Genomic DNA, 25,348 nt, shown 5'->3' on the forward strand with positions numbered 1-25,348 from the left:
GCCGGCAGCCAGTCGAGCTGCGGCCGCCGAGCGCGGCAGACAGTGTTCTGGCCGGCGAACCCCCCGTAGCAGCCCTCCTCCCCGCGGCCCAGTGAGCATGTAGCCTGCTGCCCCTCGATCCCGCGCGTCGGTACACGTCCCGGACACCCCACGTCTGCCCGGAGTGCCGCGAGGATATGCCATCATGGGCGCCGCGACGCTGCTGCCCCTGGTCGCCGTCATCGTCGTCTCGCTGCCGACTGCCCTCGCCGCCTCGTGGGACGGCATCACCCCCTGGTTCTCGGGCTCCTGTAAGTCCTCGGCGGAGGCCGCAGTCACCGGCCGCCTTCTTCTTCACTTCTGGGTTGAGGCCGATGGCTCCAGCACCGATCTTCAAGAGCGCCACTGAAGATGGCTTCTGCAATGCATGCCGAAACTTTGCGAAAATCATTATTATCATCATCATTATCACCATCACCTCCGTGGACGTGGCCTCAATCCAGAAGCCAAGAAGTAGCCATTAATGGAAGTTTTTTTTTATGTGTAACATCTTAGCTCTCGGTATACGGCATTTGGTAAGAATAATTTTTGTGAATGAAACGGAAGTCGCATAGAACGGAAATGTGTAACCACGATGCTGGCTGCCATCTGTAGCGTATAGTGTGTACCAAAGTTCACAAAGCCAAAGGAAAACTGTATTAACTGTTAAATATATGTTAACCAGAGGGGCAGTATTTTAATAAAATCAAGGTCGAATATCAGGTCTAAAGACGGGGGTTAGCACATTTGCAAGTCTTTTTCCCTTTTATCTGAACCGTTTCATTATATAGTTTAAAAATTCGCTCTGCTAATAAAATTATTTAATAGTCGATGTGCTGCTCCGGCAGCTAATTCTAGCGGCGGGTGCAGAAACTACGTGTATTCGCGTTAAGAAATGTAGCCGAAAACAAAAATTACGTTTAAACTTATCATACCTGGCATTATTTTAAAATTTCATATTATAAGCATTTGTAAGAAGAGAACACGAGCATTTGTACGATACCGAGGTTATATGTTACACATCTCTGGCGAGTACTAAAAGACTGGCTCACGTTTTTTTTTTTTTTTTTAAGTGATATGTGCATACACATTACATTTGCCTGTGGTCGAGGTCGCTAAGGGAGACACTGGCTGCGCGTCAAATACCTCGTCGCGTCTGCGTGAAAATGCACCACTGAATTTCGTTCATTATTATCAAGAGGCCGCTCTTCTCATTTTTGCCTTTAACAGTAAAGACAAATTCCATTATGTATTATAATACTTATTTCGGATTATTGTAACAATCGAAATTGATTTTGAAAATGCACTCTCTAGGTATTCGCGGAAATGTGACATGTCAGACATCAGTGCAATAAAGTCTTCTGCGAGTCGAGCGATAACACAAAGGCAGTTGAAAATACAACCGTTCTGATTTCATTGTAAAGAAATTGTAAAAGTTAATTACTGTCCCAAAATGTGAAACCGTATTAAATATTTAATTCTTATTGACTTTAAAATATTGTTTTTTCATCTGAAAAAAAATCCTCTACAGTTAAATTCTGTCTGAATGTCGGTACTTAATTATAAGAAGTTTTTAAGCTTTGGGCCACATGTTACCGCAAGAAACCGCTAGTATTAATTACACAATAAAACTACCCGTGTTTCAGACCCACCGAAGAAAGATTTCTTTATACTAAAAGTGTGGTATTTTATAAAAAAAAATTCAAAGCAGTCATGAGGACTGCCGACAGAAGTGAAAACGATTTCGCAATTTTTACGAAAAAATATTATCACACAACAAATTTGTTTTATCACGTTAGTAAAATAACTCCTAAATTAATATAAAATACTCATTGCATAGTAATTGTAGGTATTAAAAAAAATAATGATGTTCTTAATTTTTAGGTTATACCTATTGCTACAAAGACTCGGTTTTGCACACAAATTCGAGGATCTAAAAAAATATTAAAAATAGATATTTAAAGAGAATAACAAAAATAAATACTAAGTTACTTTGAAAAATATAATTGTGTAACATAAGAAATTTGTTTTGCTAAAAATCAGAGACTTTTTTTTGCAATTTTTACGAAAAAATATTACCACTCAACAAATTTGTTATAAAAATACTTTTTTTTAATAAAAATCAGAGAATTTTTCGCAATTTTTACGAAAAAATATTATCATACAACAAATTTGTATTATCACGTTAGTAAAATAACTCCTAAATTACTATAAAATACGCATTGTATAGTAATTGCAGGTAATTTTTAGGTTATATTGCTACGAAGACTCAGTTTCCTTCGTTATTCAAACTATATATCTGTATGAGAATATTAATATATTTTATACTCACTTTTTACTGCACAGTAATCGTATACTAAAGATTTAAAAGCGCAATAAGTTATACTAATAGGAACAGATATAGTGTTATCGTTATCACGTCACGTGACCATGTCGATGAAGTACTTACATGAATTTACTCCCTATCCAAACCTTCCCATAGAAAATTTTACTTCAATGAAATATTTGGTAAATATTATACATTTTCCCAGACTAGTAAACTTTTTTAACATCTTAAAACATGATGAAAACTTAAAATAGACAGCAGTGACTTTTTAATAGGTGAAAAAGCAAATATAATGATAGGTTATGCTAAAAAAAAATTAAAATTTTAAACAATATATTTTCTTCATAAATCTATCCTACGTATTCCGTTTCTGCAACAGTAAACTCTTATTTTGCTGTAAATATATAATTGAAAGAAATATGTTTCAAGCATTCGTTGTTCCTTTCGGATCATCATTCGAAATTTTTATGAAACGTTTTAAGTGTCATAAATCTAATTGAATTAAAATGTAAGTTAATTGCGAAATTAGCTAACTTTTATTTTTTTTGACGTCTCACTTCAGTTCAGTTGTTGCAAATTAAATATAAAAGTTGGAGACTGTCCAGTTAAATTACGTGGAAGGAAACTCTGAAAAAAAGATTCAGATTTCTAACACAAATACTGGCTCGTTCGTGTGAATAATAGCTCTCTATTTATTCATGTTTCATTTTGCTAATATATAGTGACTGTGATATAAAAAATGTTTACTGAAGGGTGCTGAAAACCTACCTGGGGCAACGTTTCTGATTAAAATAAAACACGTGATTTTCAAAATTGCTCGAGATCTTTGTGCGGTGGTCTATTTTTCGAAAAGCATAAGGGATAAGTTGAGGGCGGTTGAGTGGTTCTGTTTCCGTGTTTCGTTTATAAACTGTATTTTTAGAAGAGCGAGAATGTCTAACATTAAACGCCTGTGAAGATGGTTGAAAGCTCTCAAGGGACTTGCATTACGCCGTCATCTTGATTTCTCCGCCACGTGATGTGATGGTTACCTTGTCGCCCTGCGCACGACAGCGCGCCAGTCCAGAGGAGACACCGCGCTAGAAGCGCCAGCGACACTTGCGGACTCTCGCTGAGAGCCGGCGCTCCGCGGGTGTCTGCCGAGTGGCTGACCCCAGGCGCCGGCGTCTAGCCGCTGTGCGCGCCCCGCGGCGACCGCGTGTCTGGTCCGGCGTCTCCTCCCCCCCCCCCCCACTCCCACATACTTCTCCTTCACCTTCTTCTTCGACGGAACTCTCCGCGTCGTTAAGGTTGGTTCACGCTCGAACACAGAAATCCCGTTGGACGCTAGGGCGCAAATCTGTAGGATCTTCGGGAAGGGGAAAAGAGGGGGGGGGGGGGGGTAGAAGAGTGGAATCTGCGGCCCAGTGATTCTGCGCTTGAGGTTTAAGGCCCGTCTACAATATTGCAATGTCCCAACTTGTACACGTGACCCTCTGACGCCCTCTGACGTGGGCGATGGTCCGAATACATTAGTCAACTTGAACTTTTTGTCCCAACTTTTTGACTTTGGTAGCATACAGGAAGAAGATTAGCGATATTTGCTGTTTTAGTTTCCCGTTTCAAAAGGGTAAATAGGAAATAACGGGCAGTGTGGTAGGAAGCTAAAAAGACTGAGACAAAATATTGATCAGAGCTGTCCGTTTGCGACCGGCGCTTTTCAAAGGCCTAAATGCGATCATTTTTGCATTGTGCTTGGAATTCATTTATTAGCATCATTTACTTTTGCCTTACAGAATAAATAGGTACATATTATTGAACTCCCACAACTGTCACAAGTTAAAAGATTATTCAAAACTAGTTGCGTACTCATTTACAATCCATGAAAACAATAAACAAAAACAATCAAAAAAACAGTAGACACAAGTATTATCGATGTACAATTTATTCCTGTCAATTAAATTTTAACTATTTGCTTACAATGATACAGTTATCATTTAAGGAAAAATCTATTTTATAACAAAAATACGCTAAACAAATCGATGACACCGCACTCCGATAGGTTCCCGCTGTTCAAACGAATGAATCGTGTATTAACGGGTCATCAGGTGGCTGACATGAAAAAGTGGCATTGAAAGAACGAACAGGTGGTGGTAAAACGGGAGTACCCGAGGAAAACCTAAACTTCCCAACGGAAACGTCCGCCACGTTCTCCCCACTTTGTGAACCTCATCAGATTCCAACCCCTGCCTGGAAACTAACCCGATAAAGGCCTTTGATGGGAGAGCGAGTTACCTGAGAGTTCATCCAGTATGTAGATCTGAAAGTCAAGGGGGAAAAGTCAGAAACTGGACTGGTCACGAAAGTCACGAAAAGCTTTAAAAGTAAACAGTAATGTTGCTTGAAGTCACGAAACTAATTTCCAACACCTTTTTGCTAGCTTTTTTCTTACGCCTAACTTTTATTTATTAGTCACACATGAAATATAAACTAGTGTGTGTCCCCGTGCGAATAATCACACGGTGATTTTTTTAAACCATCAAATCATGTAATAAAAAAGTAATTTGTGAAATTGTTATTAATTCTGATAAAATAAATTAGATTATGTATGTGGTACACAGTAGTATTGGTAGAAGTGGATGTTGGTAGAAATGGTAGCTTACCTTATATTGGTTTCACTTGGTTGTGAAAAAAATTGTGGTTTTATTGTTATACCTCAGGCTCTGGTCATCGTAGCGAGATAAAATTTACACCAGTTTTTAAATATGATCATAAGCTTTTAAACACAAAACATTTCATCATAATATGTACATTAGTATTTGCGCGATTCTAGAACAGACAGATAAATATTCAATAATAATCTAGAACTTCAATAAACAAATCAATAATAAACTATTTTAATTCAAACTATTTTTAACTCAATAATAAAAATTATCTATATAATCGTATAAAAAATTTTAATGGATTAACTGCGTAGTTTTTACTAAAATGGGATAAATACATTTGAGTTCGTATTGTATGTATATGATAATGATAATTGTTGACTGTCACTGTCATGTGGGCATTCATTATCTTTGATAGTGCTTTAGTTTTTTAACTCCAAAATCGACACTTTCTTGCGAGTAGTGACTATTTAATTTTAAATGTATGTTTGTTTGTTTTAATACAAATGAACAGTTTTATTTACAGATTGATAAATTTCGCACACTGGACCTGCAAAACAAGAGAAAGGTCACTCACTGTCTACATTATATTTCAAAAACCACCCCCATCCCTGTTTTTCGCCCGTTATAACCGTATTTAGTCATGTCTTAATGAAATTGTGCACCCTTGACGATCAGCATTAAGAGGAAAATTACTGTATACCAAGAGTTCGAAAGAAAAAAAAAACACCCCCACGTAAGCCCGGTAAACACCGTGGAAACCAACTAGTACGTGTGTTTTTACATATACGTATATAAGTGTTAAATAAAAAAAAATATTATTATAAGGCCCTGCAATTGGTTCACCAGATATTCGTCGACCCTCTGTTGTATTATTTTTTTTACTAAAGCCGCAGTGCACAATGTTCTCAAGTGAACATAAACTGAGTGTGAAATAACCTTCATAAACACACGGCGGTTCTTGCTCCCCCCCCCCCCCCCCCCCCCCTTGGCATTCCTTATCCCTTCCTCCTTTCTCCTCCAACCTCTGTCGACTGTCGGCAATCTACCTCTTCCCGATGATGCGATAGTAACACATGGAGGTCCCTCCAATCCCTGATCTTGCTGCCAGCAACCCCCCTTCTTGTCCTTCCCGTCTTGGAGCAAAGTCGATTCCATTACGATGTTCTTTTTCTTTCCGTTACCTCTACCTGTTTCATCCGCGCCGCGAAACCATCGATAATAGCTCAGGTGATCTACATCGTAATCTGCTTCCACTCTGTGTATACTGCTGCGGTTAACTGGCCGGCCGTGATTGGCGGGAAAGAGGGAGGGAGCGGGGAGATAATATGTTTGTTTGGCGTAATTTCTTCATTTTTTTCAAAACATGTTTTCTCCTTTGATCTCGTCTCTGGACTCGCATTGTATATATATAGAACGTATAAATTATGGAAACACGTGTTCCAGACGGCTTGATTATCTGGTTGACCCGAGTAAACTGGACATCAGGACACTCGTTCCGCGTAGCGAGAAAATAACGTTTTTTTTTTAAATTTTTTTGTGTTACGCAAGACATCTTATAAGTTTTCGAACACAACGTTGTTTGAATGATTCTGTTGATAAAAAATAATTCTTTGTATGTACTCTATTGCTGGTGTACACTGGTTTCAAGGTTGTAGCTTTCCTGTATTTACTTATCTTGTTGAAACTTGTCTCGTGGTTGTCAGCCCACTATGTTCGTCTGTGCTGTAATTTTTATTTTTTTTTCTACGAAACAAATTCGTTCCACGGAATTCTCTGTGCTGTCTGGGTATGTTGATATCAGCTGACATTGGCTTGTTTTCCACGTTTCTATGATTGCATCTTTTTTGTCCATTCTCGTAGGTTTTTTTTTTGTATGAATACCAGTGTAAACCAGAAATAGTGCATGTCATGAAATTATCTAATACTAGCTAATGCCTGGCATGCGTTGCAATGCCTCATTCAATTTTTTTTTTAAATTTGTTTGAAGTAGGTACGGTACACACATATAAATCATCTCTCTAGCTCTCAAGTTCTCTATATCTTTACATTATCTCTATATCTCTATCTCTCTACATCTATATATCTAAATCTCGCTACCTTTCTCTATCTCTATCCTCTATATCCCTATTCCTCTAAATATGTCTATATATGTATATACTCTTTACATAACTATATCATTCTCTAAACCTTGCTCTATTTCTTTCTATCTCTCTATCTATATTTATATATATCTATTTCTCTCTCTCTTTTATATTTAATTTAATCCTGTTATGCGTGCGCAATCATACAACGAAAACGCACGCACTACAACTAAACTATATGAAATAAACACATTTGTTCAAACAATTTGCGCGCCACCTATTGTAAAATCGTTGTACTAATTCAGAGACCTTTGCGGGCGTGCACTTAACAACTCACCAAAGTTTCATCGCAGTCAGATGAATCGTGTAGAAACGCATAAGGAACGAACAAACATTTTTATATAAATAAATAAAAAAAACGGCATTGTTATTACAGAAACGCAGTAGGCCTAAAGCTTGAAGTATTAAAATTAGTTTTTGTTGTATTTAGTTTTATTGGCAAGTGAAAACCCAGATTTGTACGTGACAAGGATTCTGACAATCAATGAATTCATATTGGTTAAATATATACTTTCTATCGAAAATGTTACTGTTTGGCGATTTCCCACTTCTTGTTACTTTTTTTAACCGTATTGTTTTACCTACATACTTACTTTCTTGTAGAACTGAGTAAAGATGTAAAGTCAAATATTTGAGTTCAAAGAGTGAGAGGTTTGTTGAGGAGTCGGATGACTCGCCTCCTCCCACTCCTCCCATGGTGATTCTAATTCGATTTATGTTTAAGTCGTAACCGAATATTTTTGCACACGTGGAAAAGTTTGACGGACGTTACTTTTTTTCCCCTTGGACTGTTCCCGTTACCCCCCCCCCCTTTTTTTTTCTATTTCCAGCAAAATAATTAAGGTGGATTATACCCTGCCCTATTGGATTTTTCAATTTTTTAGCTATAATTCAAAATTTGAACTATTTCCCCCAATTTTTGGCATTTCAAGATGTACATCATATCTTCCAGACCTTCTATGCCTTGCTGCAGTCGCATATTTACTAATAAGACTCTAGTATGTAAGCGCCCCAAGGGAAATAACCTATTATTTAAGCGGGCGAACAACAACCAACATGATATCTAATTACACCTGTTCACAAGTGTTGACGCCAACAAGTAGCCAAAGCTCTGTCCTATGCCATGTGAAACCAAAATATTGTGCACGCAAGCTTTATTGCAAGCGGTGTCGAAATATTTGAAACTGAAATATGGCGAGGCCCAAAATTTTTATGTTCCACTCTCATCTCGTCGCCCATGATAGTCATTTACTACCTCTATGTCGACGAGACGTTAAGGCGAGGGCGGATCCTGGCGGGGGCGCTAAGGGTGACAGTGTTTGGTGCATCACACGACTCTTCGCCTTTGCGCGCCAGGTAACGAGCCTTTGCGGGACTAAGCGGCGATTCTGGAATACATACTTCCCAATACCACTTACAATATTAGGTTTATCATTTTTGGTACTTAAATAGTCCGAAGAAACACTCGTTTAAGCCTTTTTCACTGTCCGACAAAACACTCGTTAAATCCTAAATCATGAAACTAAACTTATATAGACAAGTGCAATGGCTTTTAAGGGCCCCGCCTACATGGTCACACATACGGTGTGCAGAGTTTCAGGAAAAACAATGCGATTTGAAAACTACAAGTTATCCGTGTGGGGCTGTTTACAAAAAGCATTTAAGTATTCGCTGAGGGCCGAAAAGTACTTTTGATTTCGGATGAAGTTTTTAAACTGTATTTTTAGAAGAGTTAAAATGTCTAAAAGGTATGGTTTTAGTGTAATATTTAGGCTCAAAACAACCAGTGCCAATTTTTGAAAACACTTAAGGCCTTGCATTACACTTTTACTGTCATTTCTTCGCTATATAATGTTACGGTTACCGCTCAAATTTCACAGTTGTCCTATGCACGACGAGACGACTGCGCGCCAGTTCAGAGCCTTGCGCGTAGAGGCGATACCGCGCTAGAAACACCAGCGAGCGTCGCGTTTATCATTCTGCCTCACTAACACACATACACCCAGACTATGAATTCATTAAATCCTGAATGGGTGTGAATGACGCGTTAACGTCTGGAGTTCTGCACGAGTTCGGCGACAGCCGGCGGGCACCTTCGGGTGATGTCTTTACGATAACTGCCAGAGGAAATGTTTTGGTCTGAATTGTAGTTCTGTTTTCGCATTTTGTTTTTGAAGTGTAATTTTTTTAAGATTGCTGATATGGCTAAAAAGAGTGTTTCCATAGTAATGAAACATCCATGATACACCACCTGTATTCACGCCATAGAATGTTAAGGGGCCTCAGTCGAAGGCCTGTATTTGCCCCGAGCCAGCTGAGAGCCCCGCGCTTGGCACCGGCTATTGTCGCACCGACACGAAAACGCCCCTGGCTAAATGGTTCATTCACCCAAAGAGTATAGACAGCCACTGACAAGTTGTCCGGCACGCAGTTATTTAGCGCAGCTTTCCCGCACGTTTACAGCGAGCACGAGAGAGAGAGAGCACACGCCTTTAGGCCGCAGATTCCTGCAGGTATCCCCGGCTCTTTCCTGAACACCCGTGTGGCAAGTCCCGCACTTGAGGCAACGTTATCTATCTTCATCAGCGGCGCCCTCCCCCTACAGCTCGTGCAGCGGTCTTCCGTGATCGAGTCTCTCGTGTCGACTTATCTATAGTCAGTCTCACTCTTAGATTGCAACACGGAGCAAATTGCACCCACTGTTGCCAGGTTGATACTACCCAGTTTGTTAACATTATTATTTCGCATTCTCTCGATGATCATGATAAGTTTTAGTATTTTTGAATTTTACCAACTTGTTTTTTAAGAACATAAAATAGAGCCTTTTTATGGTTATCACACTTGTATAGGTACCTACATTGAGAGAAAAAAATGTGGGTGAGTCTGTCAGTTCTCGCCAGAGATGTGTAAACATCTAACCTCGGTAATGAGCAAATTCATGTGTTCTCGTGTTGTTTAGCTATGTTGCAATAAACTAATAATACCAAAATTTTGTTTTCATCTGCATTTCTTGACGCGAATCACACGTAGTTTGCGCACCCGCCGCTAGAATTCGATGCCGGAGCAGCTTCGTCGATTATTATCAAATCATTCAATTTAAACTACATATATAACGGAACTGCTCTGGTAAAAGCGAGAAAAAACCTTGAAAAATACTAAACACCTGCTTTGGACCTAATTTTCGACAATGAATTTTTGTTACAATAATGCCCAACTTAGTTAGAATTCATTAAATAGTTAATATTATAAAGTTTCCCTTTGGCTTTGTTAACTGTGTTTCGAACCATCCGCTACAGATGGCAGCACCGTGGTTACACGTTTCCGTTCCATACGACTTCCGTTGCAGTCCTACCAACTGCCGTGTGCCGCGGCAACACGGCGCCACCGAGCCCTCGCTGTCCCGGGGGCGCGCTCCGCCGCTAACGAGGCGGCCCGCGCCCCGCCGAGCCGGCTCCCCTGACCGGCCTTCCCCCGAGCCCTGATCGCGCCGGCGGCTCGTCTTAATGACTGCGTCGCTAATCGACTCGCAGGTGGTCGGCGATCTCCGACCACTTCTCTTCCTTCCTCCCCCAGCATTTACGTTCCACCCACAAACTTCGCCTGCAGGCTCATCACCACATAAGTCTACAACGTCTATGCGACCTACGGTCTAAAGTGCTTCCCCAAAACTATCATAACTTTTTAAAGTTGAGTGGGAAAACATTTGTATTGTAAACTAGCCGTGTGCCCGGTATGAAAATGTTTGATCCTCATATTTGGTGAATTACCGAAGACGCAAAACGCTGATATAACTTACTTTTTTTATAAACAGAAGCCTAAACACCAATTTTCATATTCCTAACTTCAAAAATGACATATGTACTTCCATACAAATTTTCACCCTCTATTTAACCCCATTTAGAGGGCGAATTTTCAAAAATCGTTTCATAGTGCTCACCTACTTCATATAAGGCGCTCCCACGCAAAATTTCATTATTCTAGACCACCGGTTTAAGCTGTTTTTGTCTGTCAGTTAGTGTTACTTTTATTAAGCATGTAATAGAGAAGACATTTAAGACAAAATACTGAGCGTCTGGATTATGTTTAATAGAACTAAGATCTACAACTACCGCGAACTATGTCGCTGTAGCAAAGTTATTTCATTGAAATAATTTGGGTTAGTTAGACGTCTCAATAAATATGTGGAAAATTAAGGTGGTCCTCCCAATTATATTAATGAAATAACTTGTTACAGCGGCAAAATTCTCGGTGATTGTACAACATTACTCAATCAAACATAATCAGACGCACAATGTTCCATCTTAAATACTTTCTCTATTATTTAGAATAAAACAAATTGGTAACCCTTAACATCAAAGACGTATACCAGCCTTGGGAACCACTTTAGGTCATAAGTCACATATACCTATATGTTTAAAAGTTATTTTGTCGGAATATAAACCTGCAGCCAAAATGTCTCGGCCTGATTCAGACTCAAGCTGTATTACTATGTTTGATGTCACTGGATAGTATCGTAAATAAACTTTATGTTCATACAATGTCATTATTGTTGATAAAAACTGCGTGTTCAGTCTCTCATCCAGATATTATTGCGTTTAGCAGGCACCGCGAGTTCAGCTTTGCGAGTTTGTTCCCTCTTTCAAATGTGTTGTTTATGGGCGTCTAGTTTCTCTCGCACCTGCTCGACCCACTTGCCAAAGGAACAGATTGGTGGAGGTTTTATCTGTTATTCTGGCGAGTTTTGCTTCGCAGTCAAAATTAAATGAGTTATGTCAAGTAGAAGATTAGAATAATCCCCAAACCCCTGATTGTAATCTATCTCCATTATCATATCTCATCGGTAATGGCCTGGACTTTGCCGACCATAAAGCTACGATCACGGTGGTTACGACATCGGTCGTCGGATTATTTTCGTCAGACGTCGGCCGATGTCGTGGCCGACAGAGTGGTCACAGTGCCCCCGATAGTTATTCACTTAATTCAGTGATATTAGACGAAAAAAATTGGCGTTTCGTAATTTTTTTGTGTTTCGAAATAAGTCTAAATTAAAAAAAATATATATATTTATTATTAAAAATAGTACAATGTCACACAATAACTTTTTTTGTGAATAGAGAAAAGTATGTGAGTTTCATACGTTGATTCACCAACTCCTCTAGCAGGATGACAAATGCCACAGACATCTTGCGGCATCTAAAGCGTTTCATCATTAGATTACAGTGTGCATCGAAAAACGTATTTTCTATATGCAAAAATAACCATAGCCATGTGTTGTGCAAAGTTATAATATATTTATTGTAGTATTACAAACTATTTCTTTGGAAACTGGTTTCCAAAGGAATCTCATGTAAAAGTACAGAATTTTTTTTTCTGTGTAACGTTTCTGTGTGGAGTCTGCGCTACACGTCAGGCGCCACTTGGCAGTTGGACTCAATAAAAGCACGTACACAGCCGAAAAAATCGGAACGCGTGCTCGTGAACTGAACAGACGGAACAAGTTGAAAACTCCAGAGGCTAGAATTTACGAATCAGGACATTGGGAATGTAGGATGAGCTGGTTATGTGGACAATTGAAATACCATCCCCAGGACAGGCAGCCATGGCTAGTTTTTCAGGCCAGGCTGACTAACAGCAGCATTTTGCAACATCAGCTACTCATTTTGTGCAGCTAATCAAACATATCGTGTATATATACTTATTTACTCAGTTGTTTTTCACTGCGCATTTTTTTTGTTTATAGTTTTGATTAATAAATCTAAATTTCTTAATTTGCTTTGATTTTTTTCCTTGCTGGTATATTTTAATTTCTTTGGGGAATTTATCTTCACTACACTGTTTATTCATTTGTTTGGAAAGTTCTGCATAGCTACAGTCACAGAATACCAACTGTTTATTCTGTGCTACAGTATAATAAACAAATATATTTCGGTTTTCCTTTTAGATTGGAACACTTTTGCAGTTGCCTATATTAGAATGAATATTTGGGTAAGTGGAGACATTTATTCGTCTTATTTTTACATGTAGCGAAATGAAGGCGTGGACATCGCCTTGTCTTAAACTTAACCACGTATATATATATATATATATATATATATATATATATATATAAATAATAATTAAATAGTAAAAAAAAGAGCACTTACTTAAAAAATATGACTAAGCTAAGAAAATAGCTCACAGTTAAACTAAGGGGAAAACAATTATTATTAATCAACTATTTTTTTTCAATATGTGCTCTTAAATGATACCCTCATTTCTCACAGAGAAAAAAGTACACAAAACAAATATAATATTTAAAAACAAAGGATGGGGTACGCGCGTTAGAATTTTTTTTATTACTTGACGTAAAAAAACTAACTTTAATTTTACATGCAAATAATTAATAAGAATAAAATAAATAGACTGGAGTGATGTTATAAATACGACTTAAAAGTATAAAGTCAATAAAATTAAAAAAATTAAATAGGTACTCAGTATTCTGTATTAATATAAACTAATATTAGATATATTAAATAATTAATTTAGAAAATAAGTAAGATAATTTTTATTAATATTTAAAATAAATAAATATGCTGAATGTTTATTCTAATTTATTAATTTTAACTATAGGTACATACGGGAACATAACCTCACTTATATAAATAAACTTGAAACAGTTTATAAACACAATTTTTATTTCTAATATTCACAATAAATAAATGTTTTAATGATATGGACCAGTATTCGATATATACCACTAAAGTATAAGATTTAAAATTAAAAAAAATATATAGTAGATATTTTGTATGCAGCCTTTTTTAAATCCTGTGAAAATTTCGTTGCGTGGTGCGCACGCATCGTAAAAATTCACTCACATAATTTTTTTCATAACGAAGTATATAAAAGAAGCATGACTTAAAAAAATAAACAAGAACAAAAACTATAATTTACAAAAAGTAAAACTTACGTAAACTGTACAAAATTAATTAAAAAACTAAAAATATATTCCTTATTTAACCCTACATACTATATATATTTTTTCAACGAGCCCGTTTTAGTTGTTTTGTTTGGTGGCCGAATCCTTAAATAACTATAGGTTCCGGAGGAATGTGGTAGTTGCTGGGACTTCTTTTTTTTCTCTGTGGGAACTCCCGAATGAGAAATTCTCGTTCAATTACCGTGGGTGCCGATGCGAAACGGCGCCGAATTCTACGGAGTAGAGGGGGGAAAAAACATACTCTACAAAAAAATCAGGGCACCGTCGTTGAAGAAAGGCCTGAGCTCCTAAACGCGACGTAATATTCATTTTCTGATGCTCGCGGCAGCAATATATAGCTTGGAACGACGGCAGACGTGCCGGGATTACTACGAGGGAGCCGGTAAAACATTCCGCATAGCTAGTTCGTGGAATCTATCGCATCCGGCGGTGAAACCTATTATTCACTGATACTGTGTGTGACGTCCAAACAATTCTCGTTCGTGCATCTTCGATTCTTGAAGTAATATTATTCTTTAGGCGCGAAGAGCGTGATATTTTAGTATGCGGCGGAAATGCAACGAAATGCGCGCGCATCTTGGAACGGAAATTTGACAGGTTGAAAGTCCAGTGCGCATGCGCGTTTCTGCTGTAGCCACGAGCCGAAGTCGTCAATATGGCGGACCCGCGTGTGGGAACACGCACCCATATATATATATATGTGTGTGTGTGTGTATGTATATATATGTATATGTATATATATGTATATATATGTATATATATGTATATATATATATGTATATATATATATATATATATTCACTTTCGTGAACATCGAGCGATGTGCTAAACGTATTGGTGTCCCAAAATGTTTTATGATCACGAAACCATCCTGCCAGCAAAAGCACTTCTAATCTTAAAACTTTCAAAAAAATTAATGTTCCAATAATGCCAACTTTTTTTTGTAAATTAAACTGAAATAATCATGTTAAATTACAGATATTGGTTAATTTTTACATTTACATGAAAGTAACCGTATCGCTACAAAAAAAAGTTTGCAGAAATACTTATTGCCCTGTCATTTATGATTTTTGTTATCCCAGTATTTAAAGTAGTTAAAAGTTATTCGTAAACCGTTCTCTAAAAAGCTTTCCAGTATTAACTGCCCACATTTATAAATATAAAACAAAATAAAATCAAATTTTTGAATAATCAATAATCTTTTCCACGGTTTAAATTTATACTTGTGTAAATAATAAAACAAAATTTAATATTATGCGCCCATTTTTGTAAGTGCGACAAGAAATGTTCAGTATAAAAAAACGTGTTTCATACATGCAACATATTCCTTGGCAACTGGTTTCTTAAGGAATCGTTTACAAGAGGACACAATATGTTATCCCGTGAAGGAACGAATGCCCTGTTCGTCATCATACAACATATGCTCGGAACTCAACCGGAGAAGCGCTAGAGGGCGGTACGTGCTGTGATATGAAAATGATGACAAACAAGACAGAAAAAGAAGGAATGATAGGACATTGGTGAATTTCAGGAACCTGTTCTAATCCAACGTCACAACTACTCAAAACTGCGTCTGCCAATAGTGATGCTGGCTGGCTTCACGCCATCGAAGCAATGACACTAAAACTGAGACATGAGTTTCTACGACGGCACGCAGACGGAGACGGACCCGTACCGGTTAGCTGGGCAGTGCTGAGCTCTTCCGTTTACGTTGCTCCTTGCGACCAATAGAAGCCGAGTACTTGGCTGCAATGTAGCCATGTTTGTTTTATGTTCTAAGTACGTTAAAAATTGTTTCAATTACAAGAATAACTAATTTCCTATTATTGTGTTTTTTCTCTCTTTTTATTACGTACAGTATGTAAATTCGGCCCGTACTATGATTTTGAAACACACACACATATACATACACACATGTATGTGTGTGTGTATATATATATATATATATATATATATATATATATATCGTAGCCTTGAAATGCAAACTCATTGGTTGCCATTTGATACGTTTCCGTGCACCGTGGAAGCAGCAGACGCGAAAATAAAATGTTCCAGAAGATATCCGTCTCCGTTTCCGTGCCATTGTAGAACGGGCCTAATGGCCGCTGCACATCGGTTAGAACACCATCAGGCATGTGTTGTGTGGTTCCGGCAGCAACGGAGATTCGGACAACGAGGTCTTCACCGACACCGAAGGGAATCCCGTCGTAGAAGAGGCTCTGCACGTGCCACCAGAGGGAGATTTCGAGACGCGAGGGATTCGTCGAGCGCGGGGCACCGCGTCGGTGTTTCTTCATTTTTGTTTTACTTGTTTGTCTAGTGTTCTGTTGAAAGTACGGACGTTAATGGGGAAAATTAAAATTATAATTTTACTAGCGTGTGAATTGAGGAGCTTTCGTGCAAAAGTCGGCATGTCCACCACCAGTAAAAATGTATGTTTCACATGTTTTGAGACCCTTTTTCTGAGGCGAACAGCACTACCATCTAACGACGATACAAAACCCAACATGTCCAAGCCATTTACAAGTGTGAAGTAGCCTATGTATTTTTGTGCAAAACTCGTCATGGCCACGTGCAGCTGTTCCACTTTTCGGATATATTTAAAGATACTTACGGAATATGCTCTAAATTAATGTGGACTGTATCAAGTCGTGGCAGGCCATGTTTGATTTACTATTTCGTAGAAAGATTACATTATTGCAAAGTTTTTAAGGGGTAGTTAATTAATCAACACTAAATAATGTTATATGTTAGGGTAATAATATATTAACATTTAATTTGTGCTGTCATCTTGTGTATAATAAACGTTGTGCATCCGTGGAATTCGTAAAGCTACATCTATTTTGACGAACATAACAATCATTTATTGTTTTATCTTTGGTTTTCAAATATTGATAGGATTGCAGTGCTTTGTTTCTGCAGATAACCTAATAAATCATGGATTATACACAAAGTGTAGATGAAATAAAATTATATAGTGTAGGGATTTGATTTCGTTTATCTGTTTGAGTAAACATTGTGGTTAGTGCATAACTTCAGAGAAGCCACCACGTAAGTGTATTAATCTGTTTACTGTAGAAGAAAGCCATTGTAATATTTTTTCATGTGTATAATGTATACACTGTATTATTTTAAAATTAAAATATTTAATATGGTAACTTTTTATAAGTACTACAGATTTATTATAATCAATACAACAATCATGAAATTTAACTATGTGTTTTACTATCAAAACCCAACTTGTCCACAATGTGTTTCATACAAAACTCGACATGTCCAGATTCTTTTGTTTTGTTACAACAAAACTTGAAATGTCCATATTTGTTTCTTAATTATCTACCAAATTAAAACGTGTATTAAATTATTACTAACCTTACATTAATACGGAATTCAAGCACAATTTATGCTTATAGTTACAAAATTTTTACTAATGTTTTGCTATGAGTTACAGGTTTTCCATCATTATCTCAAAACCATTTAAGGTGGACTTATCAGGTTTTGCACGAAAGTTCCTCAATTAAGGTACTAGTCAGTACCAATTTCAATTCAGGATTTCATATTACAAAAACTTTCAAATATTTTCTGAAACTTATTACACGATTCCGCGCCGGAATTTGACGTAATCATTTATAAAACTGACCCGAGTATAATTCACCAGGAAAGAATATTAAGTTAAATTATAAAACCATCGTCGAAACTTAAGATCCATTTTGGCTGAAATTTTTGTTTGAAAGAGCTTATTTTCCTAATTTTCCAAGGGAGGGCCTCAATAAAAGTAAACAGCCCAGGGCTCTTTTAAGTCTAGAACCACCACTGAACTGTGACTTGTGCTTGTGTACTGCGTTCTATCACTCCCTGAAGTATGTATTGCGAATTTTGAAACAGCCTGCTATTGAAAAATCTTATACATATTCATCAACGGTGCAGACATTAAGGAAATACGCTAGTTTTCCCTCGGTGTTTAATGCAGTGACCTCTCTCCATTTTCACTGCGGAAAAAAAAGTCAAAGCTTAAGTTTAGTTTTTCTCTAAGAACTTTACTTTTCGAAATTTACGCGTAAAACAGGAACTGTTCTTAATACTCGATTTTTAAACTTGTCAGTCATTTCTTAGTAATAGTCTGTACACTAGACTAGAGCATAGGATAATCCTCAATTGCTATTTAAATGAAAATCTTGATTAATTAAAGTAGGTGACCTTTTGGACGAAGGTGTCGTAACGTTTAAATATACCTATTAGAACTTAAATATTTTTCCATTTCCCCAGCCGTTGGCTAATTCCACAAGTGTGTAAGTTTTAACAGATGGTATATGATATTGTTGTGTTCAACACCACGAGAAAAAAGGTTCCAGCAGGTCATCTTCGCCCAAAAATCTTGCAGCGCTCTCTGTGGCGAACGGCAGATGAAATTACTACGTAGAAATAAGTTGCTGCTAATACCAAAAGTATGATTCTGGGGCGTGACTTCATTAGAACACAAATGTTGAGTAATATGCTCCATCATCTACCTTTCCAGCGCATTTTTTTTTCCCATGGCACGCGACATGTGTTGCTCATTCGCCCGTCTGCCTGTAATTCCTGCAGAGGCTATAAACGCGACGGCTCAGCTATTAACTCCCCCCTAACCATGAATTTGACGTCGCCGCCCGAGGCGGGCCGTGAGACCAGCTTCTTGCGCGAGTTCTGGACTTTTGATTGGCTCGTTAGATATGTATCCAGCGCCACGTGACATTCCTGCCAGTCTCAACAACTTATTATTATAATATATACATATACACACACATGCGTGGTGAGTCTGAATTCTACCGTCAAACTTCAGCTTCAGGTTCATCACGACAGAATATTTGTACGTATCACTTATGGTCTAAAGTGCTTCCCAAGTCTCGTGTAGGTCTTTGAACTCTAAGCGTCTGGATAATATTTTAATGAACAAAGTTTATAACTAAAGCAAAACTCGTTGATGTGGTAAAATTATTTCATTGAAATATTGAGGATAACAATTATCAACTTATTTTTGTGACGTGTTACTACTTCCAAGTATTTTAATGACGTAAAATTCGGGGTGGTTGTAAAAAATATTATTTTACGAATATGACACTTTCAGTGTGATTCTAATATTCAAAGTGTGATTTTTCACACTAAACTACTTTTGTTGTAAGTTTCGGTTGCGTGATTGTTACTTGAAAACGTTTATCTGCACGGCTTTCCAGCCAATCAGGAACCAGGATACTAAATTTAAGTAATTTTTAAATAAAAAATAAAAGGAACTTTGAGGAGTCTAAAATGGCGTAGAAGAATTAAGTGACGCTGTACTAAGACCATCGGAGTTTATACTGTGCTAAAGTAAATTAACTTACTTACAATACAGCAGTACTTTTATATGGTCTTAAGTGTTTATTTGTAAAATAGAGTATAATATCCACCGATATATTCACGTGAGAAGTGTTTAACTGAGCACCTTTTCTACTGACGTTATCCTTACTTCCATACAGACTTGATAACGTTTTGAGAAACGTCATATGTTTTTATTGGAGGACAAAACACTGATTTTACTTAACTTCAAACTGGTGTAATTATACAACAAATTGAATATGAACACCGAAAACGAAAATTGGTAATATTTAAGTTAGTTGTTTCTCATACTGAGTAGTACTGTTTGTACCCGTCTCATTGCTTACCACTGACTTAAAGCTGGCCGCAGCGAACCCCATATTTTAAAATATAAAGTCTTAATGTGATGTGCTATATGGAAGTATTATGAATTACGAACAATATAATAACCTTTGTTTCCATGCATGTGTCCAACATATTACCTGCTTTTTACTTGAAATAATTGTGGTTTAAGTCATAAAGAGTCATTTATTGCTTTGTTTTGTGTTTTAATATTCTATTATAGTTTTATCGCAGTTAAAGAATATCAAACAAATATTAAAAGAGAAACGGATAAATAGACTGTTGTAGTTAATAATATTTATGATTTATACAGAAACTGTGTAATCGAGTATATGTTTATATTGCAAGTGTTATGTTAAACAGTTTTCCTATTTTTACGTTTTCAGTTTCGCATTAAATAAGCTTTCTGTTTCCCTGGATGCATGATACACTTGTCCTTTCATAGCACACACATTTCTGTCTGTGTTATACTGATCACACTGTGGGTAATAATAGCTCTTGATTAACGATAATAACAAGTATATACAAGCACATTCTTCTTTTATTTTACAAATATTATCTATGCTTCACATTGTAACTTTAAAAAACTCATATTCCTTATCAAAGCCCAAATCTTAATCGAAAATAAAACACCATCTTCAGTGCTGCACTCATTCATGATACAAACCTGAAAAAATCGCACAATCACACTCGATAACGGTTACAGTAGAACTTAAACTTATTTTCGTAAGACTTCATAGAGGCCCGTGCAAAGCGCGCGAGAGATGCGCAGAAGATCATGTTTTGGTGTTAACATATAACGGCTTGTTTGAGTGAAGGAAAAAAACTGAATATATTTTTTGGATTATGAAACATTAAAACATGTCGTCCCTTTTGAGCTTTAATACAAAAAGTGACTATACCGTAACCTAATTTAGGCTACATTGACAGTTTTTTTTAAAAAGCGAATTTTTGTTGGTATTTAAAACTATCAAGCTGCGAGAATTCATTGATGAACTTCTAGTGCATTGACATATTAGTCATGAAAAAATTTCCGATTGTTAGTTTTTTCTTATAGAAATATATAATTTTACTCCGATCTTGATGAAATTTTGCACATATTTGATCTTTTAAACAAGAGAAAGGCCATTGTATTCGTGAAATTTCAGAAAAACATCACATTCACCCTTAACCAAACCCCTTAAAGCAGAATTACTGTAGTTCTTGATGAAAAAATTGCAATTTTGATGTTTTCTTCATCTCCATGTCAACAGCTATTGCATTGTTGATGCTTTCTTCATCTCCATGTCAACGGCTATTGCATTGTTGCTACTTTATTAATATCCTGGCAAAGGCTATTAAATTTTTAATGCTTTTATAATGTAGTGGCGTAACCAGGAGGAGGGACATGCATACTGAGCAGTGCAAGAGTGCTCTGCCTGTAGACTGCCGTAGCGAAGCACGAGCGCATCAGCTAGATGTTAATATTTGCCAAACTTTTTTCAGAAAGCATATGTCAAGAATGATCTAGCGCTGAAATAAACCAAAAAAATGTGATGAGTCTTTCAGTACTCGCCAGCGATATGTAAAATCTAACCTCGGTATCGAGCACATTCATTTGTTCTCGTGTTGCCTATAATATTTATATTACGAAACGCGGACATTAAATTTAACGTAACCTTTTTTTAAAATAATGCTGAACGTGATAAATATATACGCAAATTGTGTTTTCAACTATATTTTTTGATGAATAACACGTAGTTCCCGCACCCGTCGCTAGAATTCATTGCCGGAGCAGCTACGTCACAGAAATTTCACCTGTATAATGAAATAGCTACGAAAAAGGCGAAAAAACTTGAAAAAAAAAATACTAAACCCCAACTTTGGAACTTATTTTAGAAAAAAGAATTTTATTAAAATACTGCCCATCTTTTTAAAATGCATTCAAAAGTTAACGCTATTAAGTTTTCCTTTGGCTTGTGAACTTTTGTTTGCGCCATCCGCCACAGATGGCAGCACCGTTGTTACTTATTTCCGTTCCATTCGACTTCCGTTCCATTCACGAAATCACTACCACCAAATGCCGTATACCGAGAGCTAAGATAGATATTACACATAAAAAAGGAACATGCGATGGTGAAACATCCATACAAATTACAATATAACAAAACAACATTGACACGAAAATGCTACTTCCTAACATGGAGGGTGCAGATAGCCTTAATATAGCCCACCGCAAGCCAGGGTGCAAGCGTGAACGTATGATTGCTCTCGTGGTTTAAAAGTCTCGTGTCTTTGCAAGTAGATTGAAATTGTAGGGTACAGGTGGGATTTGATTCTTGGGTGACTGTAAAAGAGGTGGGGGGAGGAATAGTCTGTTTCAGAGGTTAGAGTTTCAGCTCTGTTCCTTGATTTTTTTTTACTTCCCATCTGGAGCGCCCGTGTTGCGTTCGTGAGCCAATTATCGCCTTCATGGGGTTTTGTGTTTTTTTTATAGCACCTTTTGCTATTCGGTAGACCGATCGTGCACCCAATGTAAAAAAAAAAAGTATACGCCAGGCTTACACTTAACTGAAAGTGCATTTCTGCGATTCTGGACATTTTTTAGATCGAATTCTGTCTGTCAGTCCTATCAACAACTGCATAACTGTCCCAACTGACAACATATTGGGACGGGAAGTCAATGCCAACAGCCGATGACAAGCATTCAGAAAGTGTTCAGATTAGCTGAAATTCGTTTAAGTGCATTTTTTCTTTGCAAATATGTATACTACAGACTAATACCGGACAGCTCCAAGAATTTTGTGTGAAAATATGGCGTTCTTGTCACGTCAGTCCGATAGATGGCAGACGGTTTGCTCATTAAGAACAATGTACCTGTACATGTAGTGCCAACATTATAACAAAAATAACTTTTTCTCCTGGAAATTTTTATTTATTCATTATACAGATTTATGGAAGAATTAAACCTCCAGATCTTTAAGTTTTTTAAAAAAGTTAATCATGTTTGATGTGAGATGTTACATATAGCTTAATTTATCTATAAATATTTTTGTAGATACATCTCTCGTCGCTAGGGTATTTTTCACGTACTAGTCTGTGTTGTAAGTATAGATGTGTCCGGTATTGGTCTCTTAAGTGTATTTGGTCTTGGGATTATATACCGGTTGTTTCGAAATTCGTGGTACAGCTTGTTTTGACAGTGTCATGACTTAGATATTTGTAACCAATTGAGACGATACAAATTGACATCATTTCTTTAAGAGGGTGGTTCCCATTTCAGGTCATGATATTATATTTACAGTAATCACAGATCAAATTGCAGACATTTTAAATTATTCAAATTACACGAAATTTTATATATATATATATATATATATATATATATATATATATATCATATTAGCTGTCTCTGTAATATTTTTAACGTTTTTGGGCTGTACAAATAAGGAGAACCAACTGGAAAACAGGACTAAAACTTTTGAGGTTTAACTGAAATGCTACTGGCTACTTAAATAAATGACTAGAAATTCATTAATAAACTATTTAATTTTACCTGGCATATCAAAATTCTCAAATTTGTGAGGATTTTGACAGCCACACAACATAAAATTAAGTTTTTGCGATAGAAATGCAAACCATACGTGAATTAGCCATTAGCATTGCCGTTAAACTGAAAATGTTTCAGTTTTGTTATCCATTAAATTTTCCTTATTTGTACGGCCCAAGAACGTTAAAAATGTAACGTTGGAAGCTAATTGTGCAAAAAGTATGCGATTAATTCTTTTTTTTCATTTCGTGAAAGTTAAACCATAGTAGTATGTCAGGAGAACGTGGAGTCTAGCGAAATAGAACTCTGTTGTCTCGACCATTACGACCAATCCAACGGTCAGGGACTTCGACGTTCAACCACTCTCGTACAAAGTCTGTCCAATGGGGAGGGGCTCCATCCTCTTGCCAAATCAAGTTTACGTCTTCACCCTCTACTAATTGGGGAAAGAGCCATTATTTCGTGCTGCATGCGAGAAAACAACAAAGCAGTACTCGCGCATGCACTTATCTCAGAACGGTTTGAGTTACTTTTTAATTGTGACCTTGAACCAACGGTTAATACTATTAGATTTTATAACTGGGACATTATTTAATAGACTTACTGTATAAAATTATGATCTGAAATGAGAGGCACCCCTTTCCCGGGATTCGAACCCAGAATTCCTGGCACATAAAACTGGCTTTCGTCCAGCTGCATTATACGGAAGTCGGTCAACTGCCAATTTATTCTTATCCTTTCGTATAGACAAACTTTGAAGCGAAACAAAAATCCGCTTTGTTAGTTCCTTCAGCTTAGCTTTTGGTATACGGCATTTGGTACGAGTAATTTCGTGAATGGAACGTAAGTCGCATGGAACGGAAATGTGTTAACCACGGTGCTGCTATTTGTGGCGGATGGCGCGAACAAAAGTTCACAAAGCCAAAGGTACACTTTATAGAAATAACTGTTTAATGAATTTTAACAAGATGGGCAGTGTTTTAGTAAAATTCCTTCTCGTAAATCAGGTGCTGATACGGTTTTTCTTATTCTTTTTAAAGTCCTTTTAGATTTTATCGGAGCCGTTTCATTATATATTGTTTTTATATATATATTACTTCGCTTAGCAAATCGAATGATTCGATAATCGGCAGCTGTGGAAACTAAGATTTATTTTCGTTCAGAAATTTAGTAAAATTAAACGTTAAATTTCGCGTCCGAGTTTCGTATTATAAGTGTATTTGTAACATGAGAACACATGAATGTGCTGGTTACCGAGGTTAGATGTTACACATCTCTGGTGAGTACTGGGAAAATCGCTCACAATTTTTTTTTGTGGTTGTACATCCAGTCCAGGCGAACAAAGAAAAACAAAGGGTCTTCTACGCGATAGTCACGATTTAGTCGTGGACAAGAGGCGGGAGGCCGAGGGAAGCGTGACAACCATCAACGTGCAGTGCGTAATAACAGCCTGCCTCGGAGCTTCCACCAATCGAGAAGATGACAGTCGAAAGCGAGGAAAATAGTAGTTTCTGCTAAGTAGTTATTTGCTCGACCCACTCGCGTTGTATTGGGATCTGGAGTCGCACTTACGACTTTATTTTTGATTTTTTTAATATTTCAGTTCTTAGATTGTTTACATCGGGTTAAGGCCAAAACACAGTAACATCTGATTTTTAATTATTATTTTTGGGTGAATTGATAATGGAATCTGGCATAGTAGTATGGTTTTGGATCATTTTAACAACGTGGACGTATTCATGACGAGAAAATGACCACAATTATAAAATCATAAATCCTAAAACTTAACTAATATGAGTACTTAGGTTTATCGTAGGTTATACAGAAGTAGGTACTAATAAAACATTTATTGCCCTTTAAAAAAATGTCTCAAAACTCAACTTACAAGACAGGCCAGTAAATTACAGCTATGAATAAAAAAACTAAATTAAAAAAAATGTCTTAGTGTTTTATTCATAGACACTTTTTCAAAAGTTCTTTATTCCCTATTATTAGATACTGTGAATAAAAAAAATTGCTTCGTAATCATAAATTACCCTG

The 25,348-nt window shown here is 36.9% G+C and overlaps 1 protein-coding gene across 2 annotated transcripts in view; it reads left to right on the forward strand.

Moving 5' to 3' along the window:
- The window catches only part of LOC134546223 (laminin subunit gamma-1), a 617,689-nt gene that overhangs the window by 416,268 nt on the left and 176,073 nt on the right, over nt 1-25,348 (forward strand). Inside the window, exon 1 of one of the 2 annotated variants that reach the window (XM_063388850.1) lies at nt 12-290. The exons of the other annotated variant lie outside the window; for it this stretch is intronic. Within the exon in view, the coding sequence (XP_063244920.1) occupies nt 185-290 (106 nt within the window). The 5' untranslated portion in view covers nt 12-184. Of the gene's footprint in view, nt 1-11; nt 291-25,348 lie in introns of those variants that run through there. 2 annotated transcript variants of the gene reach the window in all.

This window comes from Bacillus rossius, chromosome 1 (genome assembly GCF_032445375.1).
Source record: "Bacillus rossius redtenbacheri isolate Brsri chromosome 1, Brsri_v3, whole genome shotgun sequence".
NCBI lineage: Eukaryota > Metazoa > Arthropoda > Insecta > Phasmatodea > Bacillidae > Bacillus > Bacillus rossius.